Source organism: Canis lupus, chromosome 8 (genome assembly GCF_011100685.1).
Source record: "Canis lupus familiaris isolate Mischka breed German Shepherd chromosome 8, alternate assembly UU_Cfam_GSD_1.0, whole genome shotgun sequence".
Classification (NCBI taxonomy): domain Eukaryota; kingdom Metazoa; phylum Chordata; class Mammalia; order Carnivora; family Canidae; genus Canis; species Canis lupus.
In genome coordinates, this window is record NC_049229.1 from 29057683 (window position 1) to 29079551 (window position 21869).

The 21869-nt window shown below is 34.7% G+C and overlaps 1 protein-coding gene across 1 annotated transcript in view; it reads left to right on the forward strand.

The window, feature by feature from the left end:
* GPR137C (G protein-coupled receptor 137C) overlaps nucleotides 1-21869 on the forward strand; it is a 65134-nt gene that overhangs the window by 20715 nt on the left and 22550 nt on the right. The window contains exons 2-3 of the mRNA XM_038544722.1: nucleotides 17107-17150; nucleotides 18847-19075. Coding sequence (XP_038400650.1) covers nucleotides 17107-17150; nucleotides 18847-19075 — 273 coding nt within the window. The remainder of the gene's footprint in view (nucleotides 1-17106; nucleotides 17151-18846; nucleotides 19076-21869) is intronic.

Genomic DNA, 21869 nt, shown 5'->3' on the forward strand with positions numbered 1-21869 from the left:
AAACTCTTGAGCTATACTTGGATTTTTATTCATAATTAAGAATGGAAGCTCTAAACATGGGTGAGGGATGTACACATTGTTGGGTGATCTGACTGGTCAACTTGTTAGGGAACGATTGATGTTGGTAAATTTGGGTCTTTCCTCTTTGGATGATCAGATTCTTCATGGTGAAAAACTACTCTAATCCTTTAAAGAATAGAGGTCTAGGGATCCCTGGGTGGCTCAGTGGTTTAGCACCTGCCTTTGGCCCAGGGCGCAATCCTGGAGTCCTGGGGTTGAGTCCAGCATTGGGCTCCTGGCATGGAGCCTGCTTCTCCCTCCTCCTATATCTCTGCCTCTCTCTCTCTCTCTATGTCTATCATAAATAAATAAATTAATTAATAAACAAACAAACAAATATATAAATAAATCTTTAAAAAAGAAGAATAGAGGTCTAGTTTACAGCATTTTTGAGAACCTAATTGGGGAAGAGGGTAAGAGATGAGAGAATTTTGTACTTGGTTTTCATTGTTAAAGTCTCTGCTTTTAGTATGATGCCAAACTATCAACTGTGCCTGGCATCTAACTTTCATATTCCAGGCCAGAGGAATCTCTCTAGAAAATAAACATCCAGATATCTGTCAGGATGAATAAGGGGCATTTTTCCAGGGCATGGAGTAGTAAATAGATTTAGGGATTTAACTGCCATTAAATAGTTTTTATCTACCTGTTTTAGCAACCCCCATTCTCAGTTTCAGTAGTACTTTATTTTCTTGGCTCCTATATCTTTTGAAGATTCTGAAATATATATTAGGTTGGTTGTGAACCCTACTCCCTACTGCTTTGGGATTCATCCTTTTTGGATAGTCACATATTCTCTTGGGAGTTTCCAAGACTATCCTTAGCCTTGATAATTTGCTAGAAGGACTCACAGTTATTATACTAATGATTATAGTTTATTACATTGAAAGGATACAGTCAAATCAACAAAGGGAAAAGACACATGGAGTAAGGTCCAGAGGAAACCATGCACAAGCTTCCAGCATTCCTCTCTCAGAGGAATCATGGGATATACTTAATTCCTTCTGTAATGATATATAATTACACATGTGAAATGTTACCAGAGAATCTCATTAGAAACTCAGTGCCAAAGTATTTTTATTGGGATTAAAGCAGGTAAGCACTCTCTGCCTAAGACGTACCAAAATTCCAGGCTCCCAAAAGGAAAGTAGATGTTGAGTATATACCTTACTGTTTGCACAGTTTAGGCATGATGAAACACCCTTATCATTTAGGGAATGGTCTGAATCCTCCTGAAATCCAAGTTCTCAAATACCAGCCAAAGAACAACCTTACAAACAGGCTTTTCTAAATTAACAGTCTTAAGCATGCTATGTTAACTTTTCTTTCTTTTTTTTTAAGATTTTATTCATTCATTCATAAGAGACACAAAGAAAGAGGCATAGGCAGAGGGAGAAGCAGGATCTCTGAGGGAAGCCTGATGCAGAACTCGATCCCAAGACCCCAGGAGCATGACCTGAGCCAAAGGCAGACACTCAACCACTGAGCCACACAGGTGCCCCTATCTTAACTTTTCTGTACACACATGGCCTGCTTTCTAGCTTCCAAATTTTTATTATTGTATCCTTTCCCATTCTACTCAAACTTGGGGGTTTATGCCTTTTAAGAAAATCCCTTTATTTATTGTTTTAGTGGAATTTCAGGTGAGAACAAAATTACATATGTTATATTCAGTATTAACCTGGAATTTTGTTTGACTATAAAACAAAACACCCCAATTTGATTGTATAACATCATTTTTAAACAACTTGAAAGAAAACAGATGAAGCAGAGAGAAGAAACTTGTTTTTAATTCCAGTTAGTTAACGTACAATGTTATATTAGTTTCAGGTGTACAATATAGCAATTCAGCAATTACATATATCACCTGGTGTTCATTGTAACAAATGCACTTCATATTCTCCATCACCTATTTAGTCCATCTCACACCCATTTCCCCTCTGGTAACCATCAGTTTGTTCTCTTAGTTAAGATTCTGTTTCTTGATTTCTCTTTCTCTCTTTCTCTCTCTCTTTTTTTTTTTCCTTAAATTCCATATACGAGTGAAATCATATGGTATATATCTTTCTCTCATTTTGCTTAGCATTACACTCTCTAGCTCCATTTGTGTCATTGCAAATGGCAAGATTTTATTCTTTTTAATGGCTGGATAATATCCCTGTGTGTGTGTGTGTCTTCTTTATCCGTTCATCAATTGAGAGACAGTTGCACTGCTTTCATAGTTTGGCTATTGTAAATAATGCTGCAATGAACATGGGAGTGCATACATCTTTACAAACTAATGTTTCCATAGTCTTTGGGTAGATACCAAGTCATACAATTACTAAATTGTAGCATAGTTCTATGTTTAACTTTTTGAGGAACCTTCATACTCTTTTCCATAGTGGCTGCATGAATTTGCATTCCCATCAACAGTGCTCAACAGTTCCTTTTTCTCTACATCATTCCAGCACTTGTCACTTCTTTTGCTGTTTTTCTTAGCATTTTGACAGATGTGTGTGGTTTTGTATTACCAATGGTAAGGGATGATAAACATCTTTGTGTGTGTATGTTGGCCAATCTATATGTCTTCTTTGGAAAAATGTCTATGCGTATCTCTGCCTATTTTTTTGGATTATTTTTTGGATGTTCAGTTGTGTAAGTTCTTTATATATTTTGAATAATAACCCTTTACAAATATCTTCTTCCACCGCATAAGTCACATTTTAGTTTTTTGATTGTTTCCTTCACTGTGCAGAAGCTTTTTATTTTGATGTAGTCCCAATAGTTTATTTTTGCTTTTATTTCCCTTGCTTCAGGAGACATATTTAGAAAAAAGTTGCTATGGCTAATGTCAAAGAAGTTACTGCCTTCCATGATTTTTATGCTTTCATGTCTCACATTTAGATTTGGAATTTATTTTTGTGTGTGGTAAAAGAAAGTGGTCTCATTTCTTTCTTTTGCATGTTGCTGTCTAGTTTTCCCAACACCATTTTTTGAAGAGACTTTTTTTCCCAGTGGGTATTCTTTTCTGCTTTGTTGAGATTAATTGGTCATACAATTGTAGGTTTATTTCCAGATTTTGTATTCTGTACTATTGATCTATGTGTCTATTTTTGTGTCAATATCATACTGTTTTGATTACTACAGCTTTGTCGTATTACTTGAAGTATGTAATTACAATGCCTCCAGCTTTGCTTTTGTTTTTTCAAGATTACTTTGGCTATTCAAGGTCTTTTGTGGTGCCATACAAATTTTAGGATTGTTTGAGTTCTGTGAAAACTGCTATTCGTGTTTTGATAGGGAATACATTAAATGTGTAGATTGCTTTTAAAATATTTTAAGAATATTTGTTCTTCTAATCTATGAGTGTGGAATGTCTATTTCTTTGTGTTGTCTTGAATTTCTTTCATCAGTGTTTTATAGTTTATACAGTAGAGGTCTTCCACCTCTTTGGTTAGAGTTATTCCTAGGTACTTTATCATTTTTGGTCCAATAGTAAATGAGATTGTTTTCTTAATTTCTCTTCCTGCTGCCTCATTATTGGTGGCTAGAAGTGCAACAGATTTCTGTACCTTGATTTTGTATTCCACAACTTTACTGAATTCGTTTATCAGTTTTAGCAGTTTTTTGGTGTAGTCTTCAGGCTTTCTATATAGAGCATCATGTCATCTGCAAATAGTGAAAGTCTTACTTTTTCCCTACCAATTTGGATGCCTTTTATTTCTTTTGGTTGTCTGATTGTTGTAGCTAGGACTTCTAGTACTATGTTGAATAAAAGTGATGAGATTGAACATTTTTGTCTTGCTCCTGACCTTAGAGGAAAAGCTCTGTTTTTCTCCATTAATGATGATGTTAACTGTGAGTTTTTCATATATGGCCTTTATTGTGTTGAGGTATATTCCCTCTAAACCTAATTTGTTGAGAGTTTTTATCATGAATGGATGTTATACTTTGTCAAATGCTTTTTCTGCATCTATTGAAATGATATATGGTTCTTACATTTTCCCTTATTGATATAATGTTCTTATTGAAACCCAGGAATAAATCCCACTTGATCGTGATGAATGATTTTTCTAATGTGTCATTGGATTCAGTTTGCTAGTATTTTATTGAGAATTTTTGCATCTAAGCTCATTAGGGATATTGACCAGTAGTTTTCTTTTTTTGTGTGATGTCTTTATCTGGTTTTGGTATCAGGGTAATGCTAGCCTCGTAGAATGAATTTAGAAGTTGTCCTTCCTTTTCTGTTTTTTTGGAATAGTTTGAGAAGAATAGTTATTAATTCTTCTTTAATTTATTAGTAGAATTTACCTAGGAAGCTATCCGGTGCTGGGCTTTTGTTTGTTGGGAGTTTTTGATTACAGATTTAATTTCTATGCTGGTTATCTGTTCAAATTTTCTGTTTCTTCCTGTTTTGGTTTTGGTAGTTTATATGTTTCTATGAATTTATCCATTTCTTCCAGGCTGTCAAATTTCTTAGCATATTTTTTTAATAATATGCTCTTATAATTGTCTGCATTTTTTTTGGTTGCTATTTCTCCTCTCTTGTTTGTAATTTTATTTATTTCATTTTTTTTCTTTTCCTAATAAGTCTGGCTAGAAGTTTGTCAATTTTATTGATTCTTTTTTTCCTAAAGAAACAGCTCCTGGGATCCCTGGGTGGTGCAGCGGTTTAGTGCCTGCCTTTGGCCCAGGGCGCGATCCTGGAGACCCGGGATCGAATCCCACGTCGGGCTCCCAGTGCATGGAGCCTGCTTCTCCCTCTGCCTGTGTCTCTGCCTCTCTCTCTCTCTGTGTGACTATCATAAATAAATAAAAATTAAAAAAAAAATCTTAAAAAAAAAAAAAAAGAAACAGCTCCTGATTTCATTGATTTGTTCTTTGGTTTTTTAGTTTCTATATCATTTATTTCCACTCTAATCTTTATTTTTCCCTTGCTTCTGCTAGTTTTATATTTGTTGTTCTTTTTCTAGTTCCATAGGTCTAAGTTTGGGTTATTTGGGATTTTTCTTGTTTCTTAAAGTAGTCTTGTATTATTATAAATTTCCCTCTTAGAACCACTTTTTCTGCATCCCAAAGGCTTTGAACCATCATATTTTCATTTTTATTTGTTCCTATACACTTTTTTATTTCTTCTCTTATTTCCTAGTTCACCAATTCATTGTTTAGTAGCATGTTATTTAACGTCCATATATTTGTAGTCTTTCCAGACTTTTTCTTTTGGCTGACTCTTCTAATTTCATAGCGTTATGGTCAGAAAAGATGCATAGTATGTCTTTAGTCTTCTTGAATTTGTTGAGGCTTGTTTTGTGAACTAATATGTGATCTATTCTGGAGAATGTACCATTTGCACTTGAAAAGAATATGTATAGTAGACTTTTAGAATGGAACGTTCTGAATATATCTGTTAAATCCATCTGTTCCAGTCTGTGATTCAAAGCTATTGTTTCCTTATTGATTTTCTATTTAGATAATCTATCCATCGATGTTAGTGGTATGTTAAAGTCCCCTACTATTATTGTATTAAAATCAGATTTGTTCCTTCATGTTTGTTATTAACTGTTTTATGTATTTGGGTGCTCATATGTTGAGGGCATAAATATTTACAATTGTCATATCTTCTTATTGGATCATCTATTTATTATTATATAGTGCCTTTGTCTCTTGTTGCAGTCTTTGTTTTAAAGTCTAGTGTGTCTCGGACACCTGGGAAACTCAGTTAAGCATCTGCCTTTGGTTCAGGTCATAATCCCAGGGTCCTGGCATTATGTCAGGCTCTCTGCTCATCAAGGAGTCTGCTTCTCCCTTTCCATCTGCCCCTCTCCTCCACTCGTGCACTCTCTCTCAAATAAATAAAATCTTTTTTTTTTTTTAAACTTTTTTTTTTTTTAATTTTTATTTATTTATGATAGTCACAGAGAGAGAGAGAGAAAGGCAGAGACACAGGCAGAGGGAGAAGCAGGCTCCATGCACCGGGAGCCTGACGTGGGATTCGATCCCGGGTCTCCAGGATCGCGCCCTGGGCCAAAGGCAGGCGCTAAACCACTGCGCCACCCAGGGATCCCAAATAAATAAAATCTTAAAAGAAAAAGTTATTAGTATCCTAAGAGACAAAAAGATATTATATCCTATGTATCCTAGAAAGAACAAGCTACGGTAAAGAAAAAATACTTTGAAGGTTAAAAGAAAGAGTTCTTAAAAATGAAATATAGGCATTGAAAGAGAACATCTGAAAGAAGTCCATCAATTCAATTTATAACTAGAGGAGCTAAAGCCTCATTTTTTTTTTTAATGCGAGCAATAGCAACGGTAAGGTTGAAAATGGTGCACTACTCTTCATGGGAACTTAAGCAATTGAGATGGAAACTATGAATAGCTAGGTCTGTGAAAGTAATCTACATAGATGGATATTTATGTCTATCTATTCACCATGGAGAAGAGATTATATTCACCATAATTCATTTTTGCATCAATTCTGAATTTTCCAATAAAGTATACATTTGAAAATTCCAATGAAAACTCCAATAAAGTTTTTTTTTTCTTTTTTTTAAGATTTTATTTATTTATTCATGAGAGACACAGAGAGAGAGAGAGAGAGAGGCAGAAGGAGAAGAAGGCTCCACGCAGGGAGCCCTACGCGGGACTCAATCCGGGGTCCCCAGGATCACACCCTGGGCTGCAGGCGGCGCCAAATCACTGCGCCACCGGGGTTGCCCTCCAATAAAGTTTCTATTTGAAGTTAACAAAAGTGGAAAAATCAACTTGACAAAAAGAAATTCTATAAAAATCATTCGTTCTGTAAGGATTTCAGTACCTACCATTTCGAAGCAACATAGTTACACATGCAATGAAAAACAATAAATAACATATAGTTCCAGTTTAACTCTTCCTCAAATCTTGGGATACCTTCACTAATTAAACTTACATTAGATAACATTCACAAATAAAACGTATTTGTCATACTCTGATCTTTCTTCCCTTTATTTGAGGAGGAGAGACAAAACATGGAGTTGACATTTTAAAATGGAAAAACAATTTCAGATAACTTATTAGTATTTTAAGGGGCACCTAGGTGGCTCAGTCAGTTAAGTGTCTGCCTTCAGCTCAAATTGTGATCTCAGGATTCTAGGATCGAGCCCTCCATCTGGCTCCTTGCTCAATAGAGAACCTGCTTCTTCCTCTTCCTCTGCCCCACCCCTCGAACATGCTTTCTCTTCCTCTGTCTCAAATAAATAAAATCTTTTTTAAAAATAGGTTAAAAAAAATTTTTAAGTTTTTATTTACTCATGATAGACAGAGAGAGAGAGAGAGGCAGAGACACAGGCAGAGGGAGAAGCAGGCTCCACACCGGGAGCCCGACGTGGAACTCGATCCCGGGACCCCAGGATCAGGCCCTGGGCCAAAGGCAGGCACTGAACCGCTGAGCCACCAGGGATCCCCAGGTTAAAATTTTTTTAATAGGATCAGCCCAGGTGGCTCAGCAGTTTAGCACCACCTTCAGCCCAGGGCCTGATCCTGGAGACCCAGGATCAAGTTCCATGACGGGCTCCCTGCATGGAGCCTGCTTCTCCCTCTGCCTGTGTCACTGCCTCTCTCTCTGTATCTCTCATAAATAAATAAATAAAATCTTTAAAAAATAAAATAAAATAAAAAATTTTAATAAAAGTATGCTGATAACAGTATTTTAAATATTTATTAATTCAAAAATTCTAAATATTTTTTTCTGAATTAAGGGCCACTATTTTGTGGGAGAAAGATGGGTTATATGATGAAAAACATTTGATACACACCAACCCATATAATTCTTCAGACTTTTTAAAAATTATATTTAAATTCAATTAACATATAGTATTTTATTAGTTTCAGAGGTAAAGTTCAGTGATTCATCAGTTGCATATAACACCCAGTGTTCATTACATCACATGCCCTCCTTAATGCCCATCACCCAGTTACCCCATCCCCTCACCCCATTCCCACAACCCTCAATTAATTTCCTTTAGTTAAGAGTCTCTTGTGGTTTGTTTCCCTCTCTGACTCCATCTTATTTTATTTTTCCCTCCCTTCCCCTATGATCCTCTGTTTTGTTTCGTAAATACCACATATGAATGAAATCATATGATAATTTGTCTTTCTCTGATTGATTTATTTCAATTAGCATAATACCGTCAAGTTCCATTCATGTCATTGCAAATGGTAAGATTTCTTTTTTTGATGACTGAGTGATATTCCATTGTAATTCTTCATACCTTCGTAATAAAAAAACAATATCCTTCTATAAATGGCCCATTTATTTAGTTTTTCTGATATTAAGAAACACCTAGGAAGAAGATATGACCCCTCTGTCATAAATTGACATCAGCAAGGTACTTAGATGTATGTTATTTACTATTCTAAACTTCAAAAAAATCTACGTAAAGTACATGTTTATTATGTTTCATGAACTTCCCTTCACTATCTTAACAAATAATATATAATTGCTTGACTTTTTTATATTACTAATTTCTTTTTTACTCAAGATCACATTTTATTAGCTATATTTATAAATACTTGGAATCTACTCAGATCATTGTTTTTAACCTTATTATACTCTCAGTGTGACTTAAGCACCTGGTTGAATCTATGATGCATTGTAACATATTCTGCATATCTCAGCTGATAGCTGACCTTTAATTCTTTCCTTATTCTGCTCAACTCCGTCTCATGCCCATTATTTATCCCTGTATATGATCTGTAATCTTATTACACTTCCCACCCTCTTCCCATTCTGTTCTTCATTTGAAACTTTTAAATGCCTTCACTAAAATCTAGCTTTTTCCAGATCACACTTTGTATATAAGGATAAGCTCCCCCCATCTCAATTTTGGGAAGAACAATCAGCCTATATTATGTTTCCCAGTACTACCTACTGATATTGTACTATCATCATCCCTGAAATCCATGCCATCTGATTAGGTCATCATTGGCTATAATAATAACTTCCACTTTCCTGGATGAATCAGCTTTTCTTTCTTCTGGCCTGGTCTACTGTTATATAGATCTTCTTTCAAAGCCGATATTGATAATCCATCCAATGTGTCTCAATTCAATGGCTTCTTAGAGCCCTAAAACCCTCCCCTTCTATTTGAGCCACCCAACAGCAAGGCCACACCTTGGGTCGACTATTGCAAAAGAAGCAGGGCAGCCCAGGTGGCTCCGCGGTTTAGCGCCATCTTTAGCGCTGCCTTTAGCCCAGGGCCTGATCCTGGAGTCCCGGGATCAAATCCCACTTCAGCCTCCCTGCATGGAGCCTGCTTCTCCCTCTGCCTGTCTCTCTCTCTTTCTGTGTGTGTCTCTCATGAATAAATAAATAAAATCTTTAAAAAAAAAAAAAAAAGAAAAAGAAAAAGGAGCAAGTCTTTCTAACCAGTCTTTCTAACCTCTTTTCCCTTAAACATCTTGGAATCAACCTTTTATCTGTTTTTCACCCTCATACTAACTTTTGATTACTTTACCACTTCTGTTTTCTCTACTCCGTTTTCTTCCTTGTGATGTCTTTTGTACTTAGAACCTATGGTCAATCTAGTATTCCCCTTCTTTGCTTTATGCTGTGACAATATAGTTTACTCACCCACTTTTTCTTTCTCTATGATAGTTTTACATCTTACAGGTTTAAATTATTACATGAAAAATGAAATCTAGTTATTTGAACTTTTTATAACGGCATCCATTTTTTTTCCTATTAGGTTGTTTCAATTTTAAAATTAGGAAATCTTGCAGACTGTATCCACTGTCAACTACCTGACTTTAGCTGGACCTATATTCTTCTCAATATATTCCTTTATAACCCTTCTGTTCATGTGTTCCAAATGTTTTCCATATTATAAGTGCTTAAATCTAACATCCCTTCCCAGGATATGACCTTGCCTCCTACTTTACTAGAAAAAAATAGAATCCATCTGCCCAATTCTCTCATCTATCTTCTCTATATCAAAATGATTATATCCATGCTACATCCAAATTTCTGATTTTAACAGAGCTGGTTTATAGATTATTCTAAATTTTCTCTGCAGACTTCCTACTTTTTCAAGTGTCTCTTCTAACCTCTTGACTCAAAAGTATGTTTTCCTTTTCAGGGCTAACCAACTTCTTTTAGAGCCTTCTTTAACAATTGAACTCTCCCTTCCTCTCCCCTGCTCTCCATTTATCATTTCACTATCTCTAGTTTATCTCTGGCCAGCAGATTATTAAATCAGAAACTGAAAAGTCTGAGACTTTACCTTACTTGAAGCTAACAGATTAGCTTGCCACAGTTATATATACATATACTGACAGAAAACGCAAGGCCCATGGGTCAGAGAAAAAGACCATTTATTACTCATGGCAAAAACAACAACCAAAGTAATATCTTGCATCAGGTCATTAGCCCCAATTCCCACATGGTTAACACAGTAAGGGCCTGATGTTATTTGTGCCTGCAGCAAGGTATGTTACAGAGGAAGAACCCTGAAATGAAAGGAGGCGGACAGTCAGATCTTATCTTTACTCTGGAAAGTAAACAAGGAAGGATAGGAAGACCATCACCTGCCCTCACACCTGAATATCTCCAGAGAGGGAGATATTCTCTATTCTTCTAGTCAGGAAACAAATCTTCCCTCTGGACTTAAGGTAGACACCATCTCTATTTCAAGGATGTTTGCTATGCAAAGCCCTTTGCTCAGAAGACCTATACCATGCAGAAATATGTAATATTCATAGAGAAATATTTCTCAACATAGATTTTCCCAGGTTTCCCTTAACTTCAAATATATCTCATATGGCCTCTTCCCACTGTCTTAACTCTATTAATTCATCGTACTTTTTATTCTATTATTCCACTGAAAACCATTTTCTCCAAGGTACCCATGACATACTGGTAACTCAACCAAATGGTCTTTTTCTTAATCATTCTTGACTTTTTGTGGAATTTAACAAAGATTATACTTGCTTTCTATTACCTCTAAACTGCTATGCAGGGGCGCCTGGCTGGCTCAGCAGTTGAGCGTCTGCCTTCAGCTCAGGGCATAATCCTGGAGACCTGGGATCGAGTCCTGCATCAGGCTCCCTGCATGGAGCTTGCTTCTCCCTCTGCTTCTGCCTGTGTCTCTGCCTCTGTGTGTCTCTCATGAATAAATAAATAAAATTTTAAAAAATAAAAAATAAACTGCTATGCAGTTTTCTATGACTGTCTCCTTTGCCTATCTCTTTTCTTCCCTCTTTGTGATTTTTCATTCTGACATTAGATGTGAACATATCACAGGGTGACTTTCTATTCCAAATTGTTCTCTCAAATGTCTTCTAGTTGAAGTTTCAGTTGTCACTTCTGTAGGTGATTGTACTTCCTTCTTATATTCCCAGTCACCTAACTTCTCAAAATTTCTGCCTATATGTAATAAATTTTAAACCTAAGAATCAATTCCACAATCTGACTTTTTGAAATTTTTGTCAGTGGGGCACTCATTCTATCAATTCTTTACTATTTTTTTAAGAATGAATGTATTCGTATGCATAGCAATCTACATGCATCTCCAAAGAATCATGGTGAGTGAAAAAATCCAATTCCAAAAGGTTATATACTGTATAATTCCATTTATATGACATTCTTTTCTTTTTTATCCAGTATAACTATGTACAGTGTTATCCTGGTTTCAAGTGTACAATGTAGTGATTCAACAATTCTGTACATTACTCACTACTCATTACAATAAGTGTACTCTTATATTTCATCCATCCTTCCACTCACCTTCCCTCTGGCAACCACTAATTTGTTCTCTGTATTTTCTCTGAGAGTCTTTTTTTGTTTGTTTCTTTTTTTCTTTGTTCATTTGTTTTGTTTCTTAGATTCCACAGTGAGTGAAATGGTATTTGTCTTTCTCTGAAACATTTCACTTAGCTGAATACCCTCTAGATCCATCCATGTTATTGCAAATGGCAAGATTTCATTGTTTTCTATGGCAGAGTAATTTTCCATTATATACATATACCACATCTTCTTTATCCATTCATCTATCAATGGATCCTTGGGTTGATTCCATGTCTTGGCTATCGTAAATAATGCTACAGTAAACATAGAAGTGCATATATCTTTTAATATTAGTGTTTTCATATTCTTTGGATAAATACCCAGTAATGACATTACTAGATCATATGGTAATTCTACTTTTATTTATTTTTTTTACTTTTAATTTTTTGAGGAACATCCATCCTGATTTCCATAGTGGCCATACCAGTTTGCATTCCCACCAATGTTGCACAAAGGGTTCCTTTTATCCCACATCTCACCAAGATTTGTTGTTTCTTGTGGTTTTGATTTTAGGCATTCTGACAGGTGCAAGGTGATACCTCATTGTGATTTCGATTTGCATTTCCCTAATGGATGAGTGATGTTGAGCATCTTTTCATGTGTATGTTGGCCATCTGTGTGTGTTCTTTGGAGAAATGTCTTTTCATGTCTTCTGTTCATTTTTAATTAGATTATTTGGTTTTGCTGGTGTTGAGTTGTAGAAGTTCATATATTGGATGTATCAATTGCAAATGTCTTCTTCCATTCAGTAGATTGCCTTTTTGTTTTGTTGATGGTTTCATTTGTTATACAGAAGCTTTTTATTTTGATGTGGTCTCAATAGTTTATTTTTGCTTTTGTTTCCCTTGTCTGAGGAGATACAGCTAGAAAAATGTAGCTATGGCTAATGTCAGAGAAATTACTACCTGTGCTTTCTTCTGGGATTTTTATGTTTTCAGGTCCTCACATTTAAGTCTTTAGATTCATAACCTGAAAAGGTGGTTGAGTAGACTCACTCAAATTCAACAGTATTTATTAACTAGAGTTCTTCCCACCATTCTAATCCATTTTCACCACTTTACCTAAGAAATCACTCAAACATAAAATCGTATTACAGAATTTGTGGGAGTTAAAGACTAATTCTTTAGCCTTTTTCTACAAGGCTTCCGTGACTGAGCAACTGCTTGCCCCTCCAATTTCAACTTGTGTTGTATTTCACATATCAGAATACTTGCTTTAACCTAAACCCACTGCTCATTTATTCCAACATTTTCTGAAAACTTACTATGAACCAAGCATTATGCTAGGCACTGGAGCTATAAATATGAGTAAGTTATGGTCTCTCTTAAGAGGGAAATAAAAATGTAAATAAATGCCATAAAATGTGACTAGTAAAGCAAGGATACAGAGTGGTGTTTCTTTTCCTAAGTCACTTAAGGTGACAGTATAAGAGATGACACTTGAGTAAAGTCTTGAAGGATGAGTTGGAATTTGTTATATGACCCAGAAAGCTGATTTCAGGTAAAGTAAAAACACACGGGAAAGCACAGAGTTGTGAAACTGAATCCCTTATTTGAAGAGTTGTAAATAATCCAAAATGACCAGACCATGAGATTGAAGATGGGATAAAAAGATGAAGTAATGGGAAGGTAGGGTGGGATGATGAAAGACCTGTTATGTCGAAAGGAGTGTGAGCTTTGTCCTGGAACAGTATCAGATTTACTTTTTAAAATGAAAATGCTCCATTTTAAGAAATATATATTCAGACAATAGATGCCAAAACAAATGGATGAAAGTTTGAATAACAGAAGATATTTATATTGTAAATATTTCTCCATGTGGTACTCATTACAATGAGAAAAATGCTAACTTAGTGGAGAAACTTGGTAGACACTACCTTAACCAATTGCTCAAAGTATCACAAGAATGGGACAAATCAACACCATGAAACTCCTGATGTAATTCACTGAGAAGAACATAGCACCATCATTTCTGTGGTATTCCTACCAAAATGCATATCCTGAATCTAATTATGAAAAAACAGACAAATTCAAACTGAGAAGCATCTACAAAATCACTGTAAATACAAAGGGAAAAACTGAAAATTAAAGGAGGTTATATTCACAAATTAGCACATAATCCTGGTATTTTTTCCTCCCATAAATGGCATTATTGGAACAAAAGGCGAAATCTAAATAAGGTCTGGAAATTAGATAATAGTATTATATCAATATTCAATTTTATAATTTTTGTAATTATATTGTAGTCACATAAGAGAATTTTATTTTTTAAGGAAGTATACATTGAATTACATATTTAGGGTTAAAGAAGCAACACACATACATACAATTTACTGTCAAATGATTTTTTTAATCATATAAAAACAAGTTCATGTGTAGAATATATTGTTTATAGCAGCATTACTCACAATACCAAAAAGGTGGAAGCTACTCAAGTGTCCATTGATGGAAGAACAGATAAGCAAAATATGATGTATACATACAGTGGAATCTTATTCAGCTTTAAAAGAAAAGGAAAATGTGACATGAGTTATAACATGGATGAACTTTGACGACATTATGCTAAGTGATATAAGCCAATCACAAAAGAACAATTATTGTATGATTCCCGTTATATGAGGTTACTAGAATAGTCAAATTCACAGACAGAAGGTAGAATGGTGGTTGTCAGGTGCTGGAGGAGGGAGGAATTAGGAGTTATTGTTTAATGAATACAGAGTTTTAGTTTAGGAGGATGAAAAAGTTCTGGAGATGGATGATAATGACGGTGTACACAACAATGTGAATATACTTTATGAAGTTTAACTATACACTTAAAAATGGTTAAATGGGGGGCACCTGGGTAGCATAGTTGGTTAAGCACCTGACTCTTGGTTTCATTCCAGGTCATGTTCTCAGGGTCATGAGATTTCCCATGTTGGACTCCAAGCTCAGCATAGAGTGTTTAAGTTTCTCTCTCCCTCTCTCACTGTGCTGCCCTTTCTCTCCCCCTCTCTCTCTATAAAATAAATATGTAAGGTTTTTTTTTAATGATTAAAGGGTGCCTGGGTGCCTCAGTCAGTTAAGTATCTGCCTTTGGCTCAGGTCATAATCTCAAGGCCCCAGGATTGGCTGTCAGGCCTCCTGCTCAGCTGGAAGTCTGCTTCTCCCTCTCCTTTTGCCCCTCCCTCCTGCACATGCATGCACACACATGCACAGAGGCACATGCACACTCTCAAATGAATAAAAAAATATATTTTAAAAATGGTTAAGTGAAAAAAATAAAAATGGTTAAGTGGTGAGTTTTGTGTTATACATATTTTAGTACAATTTATAAAATAAGAATAATTAAAATTAAATGTAGACAGGTGAGAATAAAGAAAAAGTAGTAAAATGAACCCTTACCTTCTAAAGATATAAACGGAGTAAAGAATGGAAGCAGAGAGACCAAATAAAAAGGTGTTGTAATATGTACCTTAGTAGTGGAGACAGAGAAAATGGATATATCTGAGAATGATTAGGAAATTAATAGGATAATATTTTAGATGCCTGTATCACATCTAGCTTCTGGGTAACCAAAATACACAGATATGGGTACATGCATAAGCTACTATCTTTGCCTGAGCATTTACCTAACACCAAATTTACCTAATTTGCCCTTCATAACTTGGTTCTGGCTTAAATGTGATTTCCTGAGAAGTCCCCCCTGACTACACAGTCTTTCCCCTTTCTCCTTACCTCACACCATTTCTTGGACTGAATTAGTCTTTCTCCCTTCTTAGATGAGGTGATAGCATCTTTTGCATTGATACCACAAAGTATCAGAATAAGTGGTTTATCTATTTCTTCAGTACACTGAGCTTCTTGGGAGTAGAAAGTTACTATATTTATGAATCCACAGCACCTTTCATAATGTATGCTCAATAAAAGCTTGAATAAAATTAGTAAGTTATTGAGTACTTATACTATTTTTCTTTATACTGTTTTATACTTGACTCTTTCCATGCCCCCAAAGTTAATACCTTATCTAAATAGTCCTATAACTAGTCTTTTTACTCCTCTCCTTGCCCAAATTTCCTCTGTACTAGCCTGTGCATTGATGCCAGATTAATGAAATTTCATATTTTGGAGTGTCTACATAAAAAACTTCAGTATTGGGGATCCCTGGGTGGCTCAGCGGTTTAGAGCCTGCATTTGGTCCAGGGCGTGATCCTGGAGTCCCAGAATCAAGTCCCACATCGGGCTTCCTGCATGCACCCTGCTTCTCTCTCTGCCTGTGTCCCTGCCTCTCTCTCTCTCTCTCTCTCTCTCTCTCTCTCTTTCTCTCTGTGTCTCTTGTGAATGAATAAATAAATAAAATCTTTAAACAAGCAAACAAACGTCAGTGTCTTCTCATTATCTAAATAAATAAAGTCCAAATTCACTAGTAAGAAATTAAGACCTTCCACACTATGCTCTCAGAATTTACCATGTTCATTTTATTCAACAAGTATTTGAGAACTTACCCTTTGCAAGGCTTTGTGAAGGAAGAAAGTTTACTAAATATATATGCTCATTATCTTTGTGTTCATTTTTTTTGGTCCCTTGTTTCCTTTTACTACTTCATTTCATCTTAGGGAAAAATAATCTTTTTTTAATAAATTTATTTTTTGTTGGTGTTCAATTTGCCAACATACAAAATAACACCCAGTGCTCATCCTGTCAAGTGCCCCCCTCAGTGCCCATCACCCATTCACCCCCACCCCCCACCCTCCTCCCCTTCCACCACCCCTAGTTCGTTTCCCAGAGTTAGGAGTCTTTATGTTCTGTCTCCCTTTCTGATATTTCCTACCCTTTTCTTCCTTCCCTTCTATTCCCTTGAAAAATAATCTTTGAAGAACATTCAGCCATATTCATTTTTAAGTAAGTAGTTCCATTTTAAGACAAAATGTAAGTAATATAATGAAGTTTAGGTGGTAAGCTATCCAGCACAATGTCTGGCTCATAATAAAAGTTCAATAAATGTTTCATTTATTCTGCTTAAAATTTTAAAGATAGAAATTTAAATTTAAGACTATAACAAAGAAAGTTATTACTGACTTAAGCCTTTGGAAACCTGCTTGTTTTGCTTCATGGTAGTTCAGATGTTAATATTTGAATTTACTGATCTAATGTTATTTGGAACATATTATTTGTAGTTGTATCACTTGAAACACAAAGTCAAAACAAGTTTATGAATACTATATTACAAGTGTTTTTTCAAAACCTTTTTCTATACTTTCTTTATAGGTTATATGTAAAGTCAGATGTGCCACTGAACTTGACAAACACAAGTAAGTTTCATGAGTAGCAAGATCTAATTTTTTTCACAATAGACTTCTCAAGGTAGAAGGGCATGGTAGTTGAAGGTGCTGTAGTAGTTTTATAGGAAGTCCAGTAGTTAGATTAGCACATGGGAAATGAATTGAGTAACCACAGTTCTCCTCCTTCAGCCATATTGCTGCTTAACACCTTCTTTTGCTGCTCTGCTACTGTGCTGCTTTAGATGTGAGATATAGTTTCATAGGGCCCACACATACTAAAGTTAGATTTTACTGTTTGGGGCAAGCATGTATAGAATAGTTCCATGAATTAAGGAATGTTTCAGTACTGATTAACCTCAAAAATGAGAATGCTAAGCTGGGGAGTCAGAAATTTGGGTTTCAGACCAATTCTCCCACTAACTTGTTGACCGTGCAACTCATTTAGCCTCTCTAAATCTTGGACTCCCCTGGTTATATGAATAACTTCAAGGTCCCTTTTGGGTTTTAAATTACATATTATTACTTATGTAATCTGAAGAGAATATTAAGATATAAACTTCACCAACTAAAATCTTTATACTTTGTACACTTAACAAAGATTGCTTGTTATAGATTACACATTACCTTCAATTAACCTCTTATAAACTATTTCCAAAGGTCGACAACATTTTATGATTTCCACTCTTGAAAGTGACCCAAAATAGAAGATATGAGGATGCCAAATAAATTTCTGGCTCATATTAATTTAGGTTATAAACATATTTGAACTGGGAATAGATAGCTGTTACAGCTACTTAATACAAATATCTACAGCTTACCTGAAAGGTAAGATCACTTTATGCAGTGATCTCATTTTTCTTAGGGAGCTACAGTTAAGGCATTTCATTTTCAGAGTTGCTCTGTATGCATAGTAAGTATAACTTTATAAGAAGCTGAGGTATCAATGAGGTGCTTGAAACTCTACATATACTGTACCTATGTTCTTCTTTGGTGATGTTTGAAAGTAATGGTTACTATGGATAGTCAGAAGATCATAAAAGTTGAACATTATTTAAAACACATTTCCCTTAACCTCTTAAAACTAATGTTAGTGATCAATTTAAATTTAGATAGAGTTTATTAATTTTCCAAGCAGATTATAAAAGCCTGGTAATTCTTAGAATGGAAAGGTAAATGAACATATGTTTAGTAGTTATAAAAATGAAAAGTAGGGATGCCTGACTGGGTGGCTCAGCGGTTGAGCATCTGCCTTTGGCTTAGGACATGATCCTGTGGTCTGGGGATTGAGTCCCACATCGGGCTCCTTGCATGGAGCCTGCTTCTCCCTCTGCCTCTGTCTCTGCTTCTCTCTCTCTGTTTCTCATGAATAAATAAATAAAATCTTTTTTTAAAAAATGAAAAGTACAGGATTACTTTAATTAGTATTAAAATAATCTTATATTATTCTTCCTGGCATGGACAACTAAGTTCAAGTCCACATGTGATTATCCTTAAATTAATGTTTTAAAACCTAATGCCATTTTTAAATTGCTTAGATATTAATTCCATAATAGCAAAGATATCCCAAGTAACTCTGAGTCATTATTAAATTTGTATTTAAATGAAATTATAAAGATTTTAAACTGAAGGTATTATTATTGTATCTGAAGTAACACACTAATTCAGAATTAAATCTAGTCTCTCATTAGTATATAAACATCTAATAAATTTATTTTTTTTCTTTCAGAATTCTGTTGCATTTGGGCTTTATATTGGCAAGCCTTCTTTTTTTAGTGGTGAACTTGACTTGTGCAATGTTAGTCCACGGAGATGTCCCAGAAAATCAGTTGAAATGGACTGTGTTTGTTCGAGCATTAATTAATGATAGTCTGTTTATTCTTTGTGCCATCTCTTTAGTTAGTTACATATGCAAAATTACAAAAATGTCATCAGCAAATGTCTACCTCGAATCAAAGGTAAGTATATTTCTTATATTTACACCTGAGAATCTAACTTCAAATCCTCATCCTGTGAAGCATATTTTAATGGAAAGCTTATGTTTTTTTAAAACATATTCTGAATGTAAGGTACATTTTTGAGTTTGAAAGAATGGTCACAAGACATTAAAAGGCATTCAAAACTTGGCCCTAAGTAATAGTTTTTTTAAAAGTTTGTATTGAACATACTGTTATTTTCTGTGACTTATATCCTCTGCATAGGAGGATAAATGAAAGAAACCAGGATTTACATGAATATATTATAAATGGTCTAATATATAAAGCCACACTAACAACTTAAGATTTCGTCAGTAAGGGTGGCAATATTGCCATTAAACAAATTTATCAGATTATGTCTACATACCTTTGGGTTAGCAGTGTTAAGGTATCATATGTCTAAGATGGTGTTTATTTGTATCAGGATTCAGAAAATGTTACTTCACCTCATAATATGAAGACACAATTATTTTGAAACAACTAATCATGTAATTAAATTTATAAATGCCTTGCTTCTGCCTTTCCTTATACTTTGGATCAGCAAACAGAGGCCAATGCTAACCTATTAACAAAGAACAATAGAAGTTTCTACAATCGATTGACCATGTTGTTGAGCAGTGAATCAGTCATCACAGTGATATATGGCACTAGGTGTGTGGTATAGATGTGTAGATTTGGGGGTGTGATTTATACACACACAAGCTTGCTTTAATTTGGTATCATTATCTATTCACAGAAGGTAAGCAAGATAGTGTCTTAAACAGAACAGTTCTCTGAAATATAGTTAGACTTCTGTATTGTCATCTCTCATATAATCCTAGTGAAGTAAGGTGCTTTAATTAAATGTATGGTAACCAACTTGTCCTTTAAATTTAGGAAGAGACTTTAATTTTATTTTTTAAACATGTGTCAGTAGAATGCAGGATAAATATAGAAATAGAAACAAAAATATATATACAGAGAGAGAGACTTTCAAACCTATTAATCTTACCTAGAAAATTATTTTATTCCATTTATGTTCTAAAAAGTTCCCAAAATGTAAATGTTTTTGCTAATTCTGGCTTCAGTGTAAGTGTTAAAAATGATAATGTCACTGTTACAGTATATAATCTTTGGTGTAGCAATAGCATCTCCACTTAATGTAATAATATCACCATAACATTCATACCTTGTGCTTATCTAGTGATAAACAGATAAATAGATGTGGTTGAATTTAAAAGGCTTCCTCTCTGGATATCTAACAACTTTTAAAGTTTTGGTTTATTTGCTTTGAAATAGATATTTCTGTGAATATAGTAAAGTTTCCAATCTAAAAGGAAAATCTAATCTGATAACTCCTCCAGAATTATTTTAAACATCTTCCCCTATCATATAAAAGGTATTGACTTTTTTATTAGTATAATTGTAGAAGTCTTACATTTAAAAAGTGTGTGGATTCAGAATTCTCTAGGAACATTACAGAGAGACATGCTTAAAACATACTTCAATTTTAAAGGTAAACATAATATGAAACACTAGATTATTTGTATGACATTGTACTATTATGTAGTTCTTGGTCTTCCTAACTAGGTTATAAAGTTATATATTCAAAGAGTACATCATCTTGCTTTCATGTTCTCCTAGTGAAATCACTAGGCCCATTTTTATTGTTTGACCTCTGTACAGGAATAGCCATTTCTTTCATTCAGTCGACAAATATAGGTTGAACACCTACCTCTTCCACGTTCAAACCAACTTTGCTTCCTACTGTCCCTAAGAACATTTCCTTAAAGCTCAAACTTTGGTCTTCTGTTTTTCTTTTTATTCTTCATTCCTTCTTAATGAGATCTTCCATGATTTGTTTCAATTAAATCTTACCTACCTTATTTCTAAATGGCATACAATATTCTTTCCTGTCTCTATATCCTTAGGCTGTTTCATTTTCCAGAAATGTCTCTCCTCTACCCGGGGCTCTATACCTGTTGCCATCATCTTAACCAAACTTTGAAGGCATAACTCTAATGTTTCCCCTTTTAATGAACTTAATTTGATTCCTTCCTCCTTGCTTCCAAAATAAAATTTAGAAATAACTATCTGAATTCTCTATAAAAAACTTATTTTTATTCAGTTAGCAGCTAGCACAGTGCTGTGTATTAGTTCTCTTTTTCAAAGTAGCAACTCTAACAAGGTTTTTAAATATTAGTTATCAATTTTGAGGATCCCTGGGTTGCTCAGTGGTTTGGCGCCTGCCTTTGGCCCAGGGTGTGATCCTGGAGTCCCGGGATCGAGTCCCGCGTGGGGCTCCCTGCATGGAACCTGCTTCTCCCTCTGCCTGTGTCTCTGCCTCTGTTTCTCTCTGTGTGTCTCTTATGAATAAATGAATAAAATCTTTAAAAAATATATTAGTTGTCAATTTTAATAGTTTATTTCTTCTCTTTAATTTTTAAATTTTCTTACATATTTAAGGTTTTTACTTTGTTCTTTGTCTATGTTCTTATATAGATACATAATTTATTATTTTGTAAACTAATAAGATATTTACAGCAATATGTTTTCTCTAGTACTGCTTTGGCAGCTTTCCATAATCATGTTATATTGTACCAACATTCTTATTTAACAAAAACAAAGAAAACATTCTGTTTCAATTTCAGTCATGACTCCAACATTACATATTTACACATCAATGTGAATTAGATATTGTCTTTAAATATAGGGTCTTCCTTCAACTTATTTTGGTGGAAAGTCTAAAATTCAGACATCTAATCCTATTCAGGTCCCCTGACCTTCCTGAGAAGTT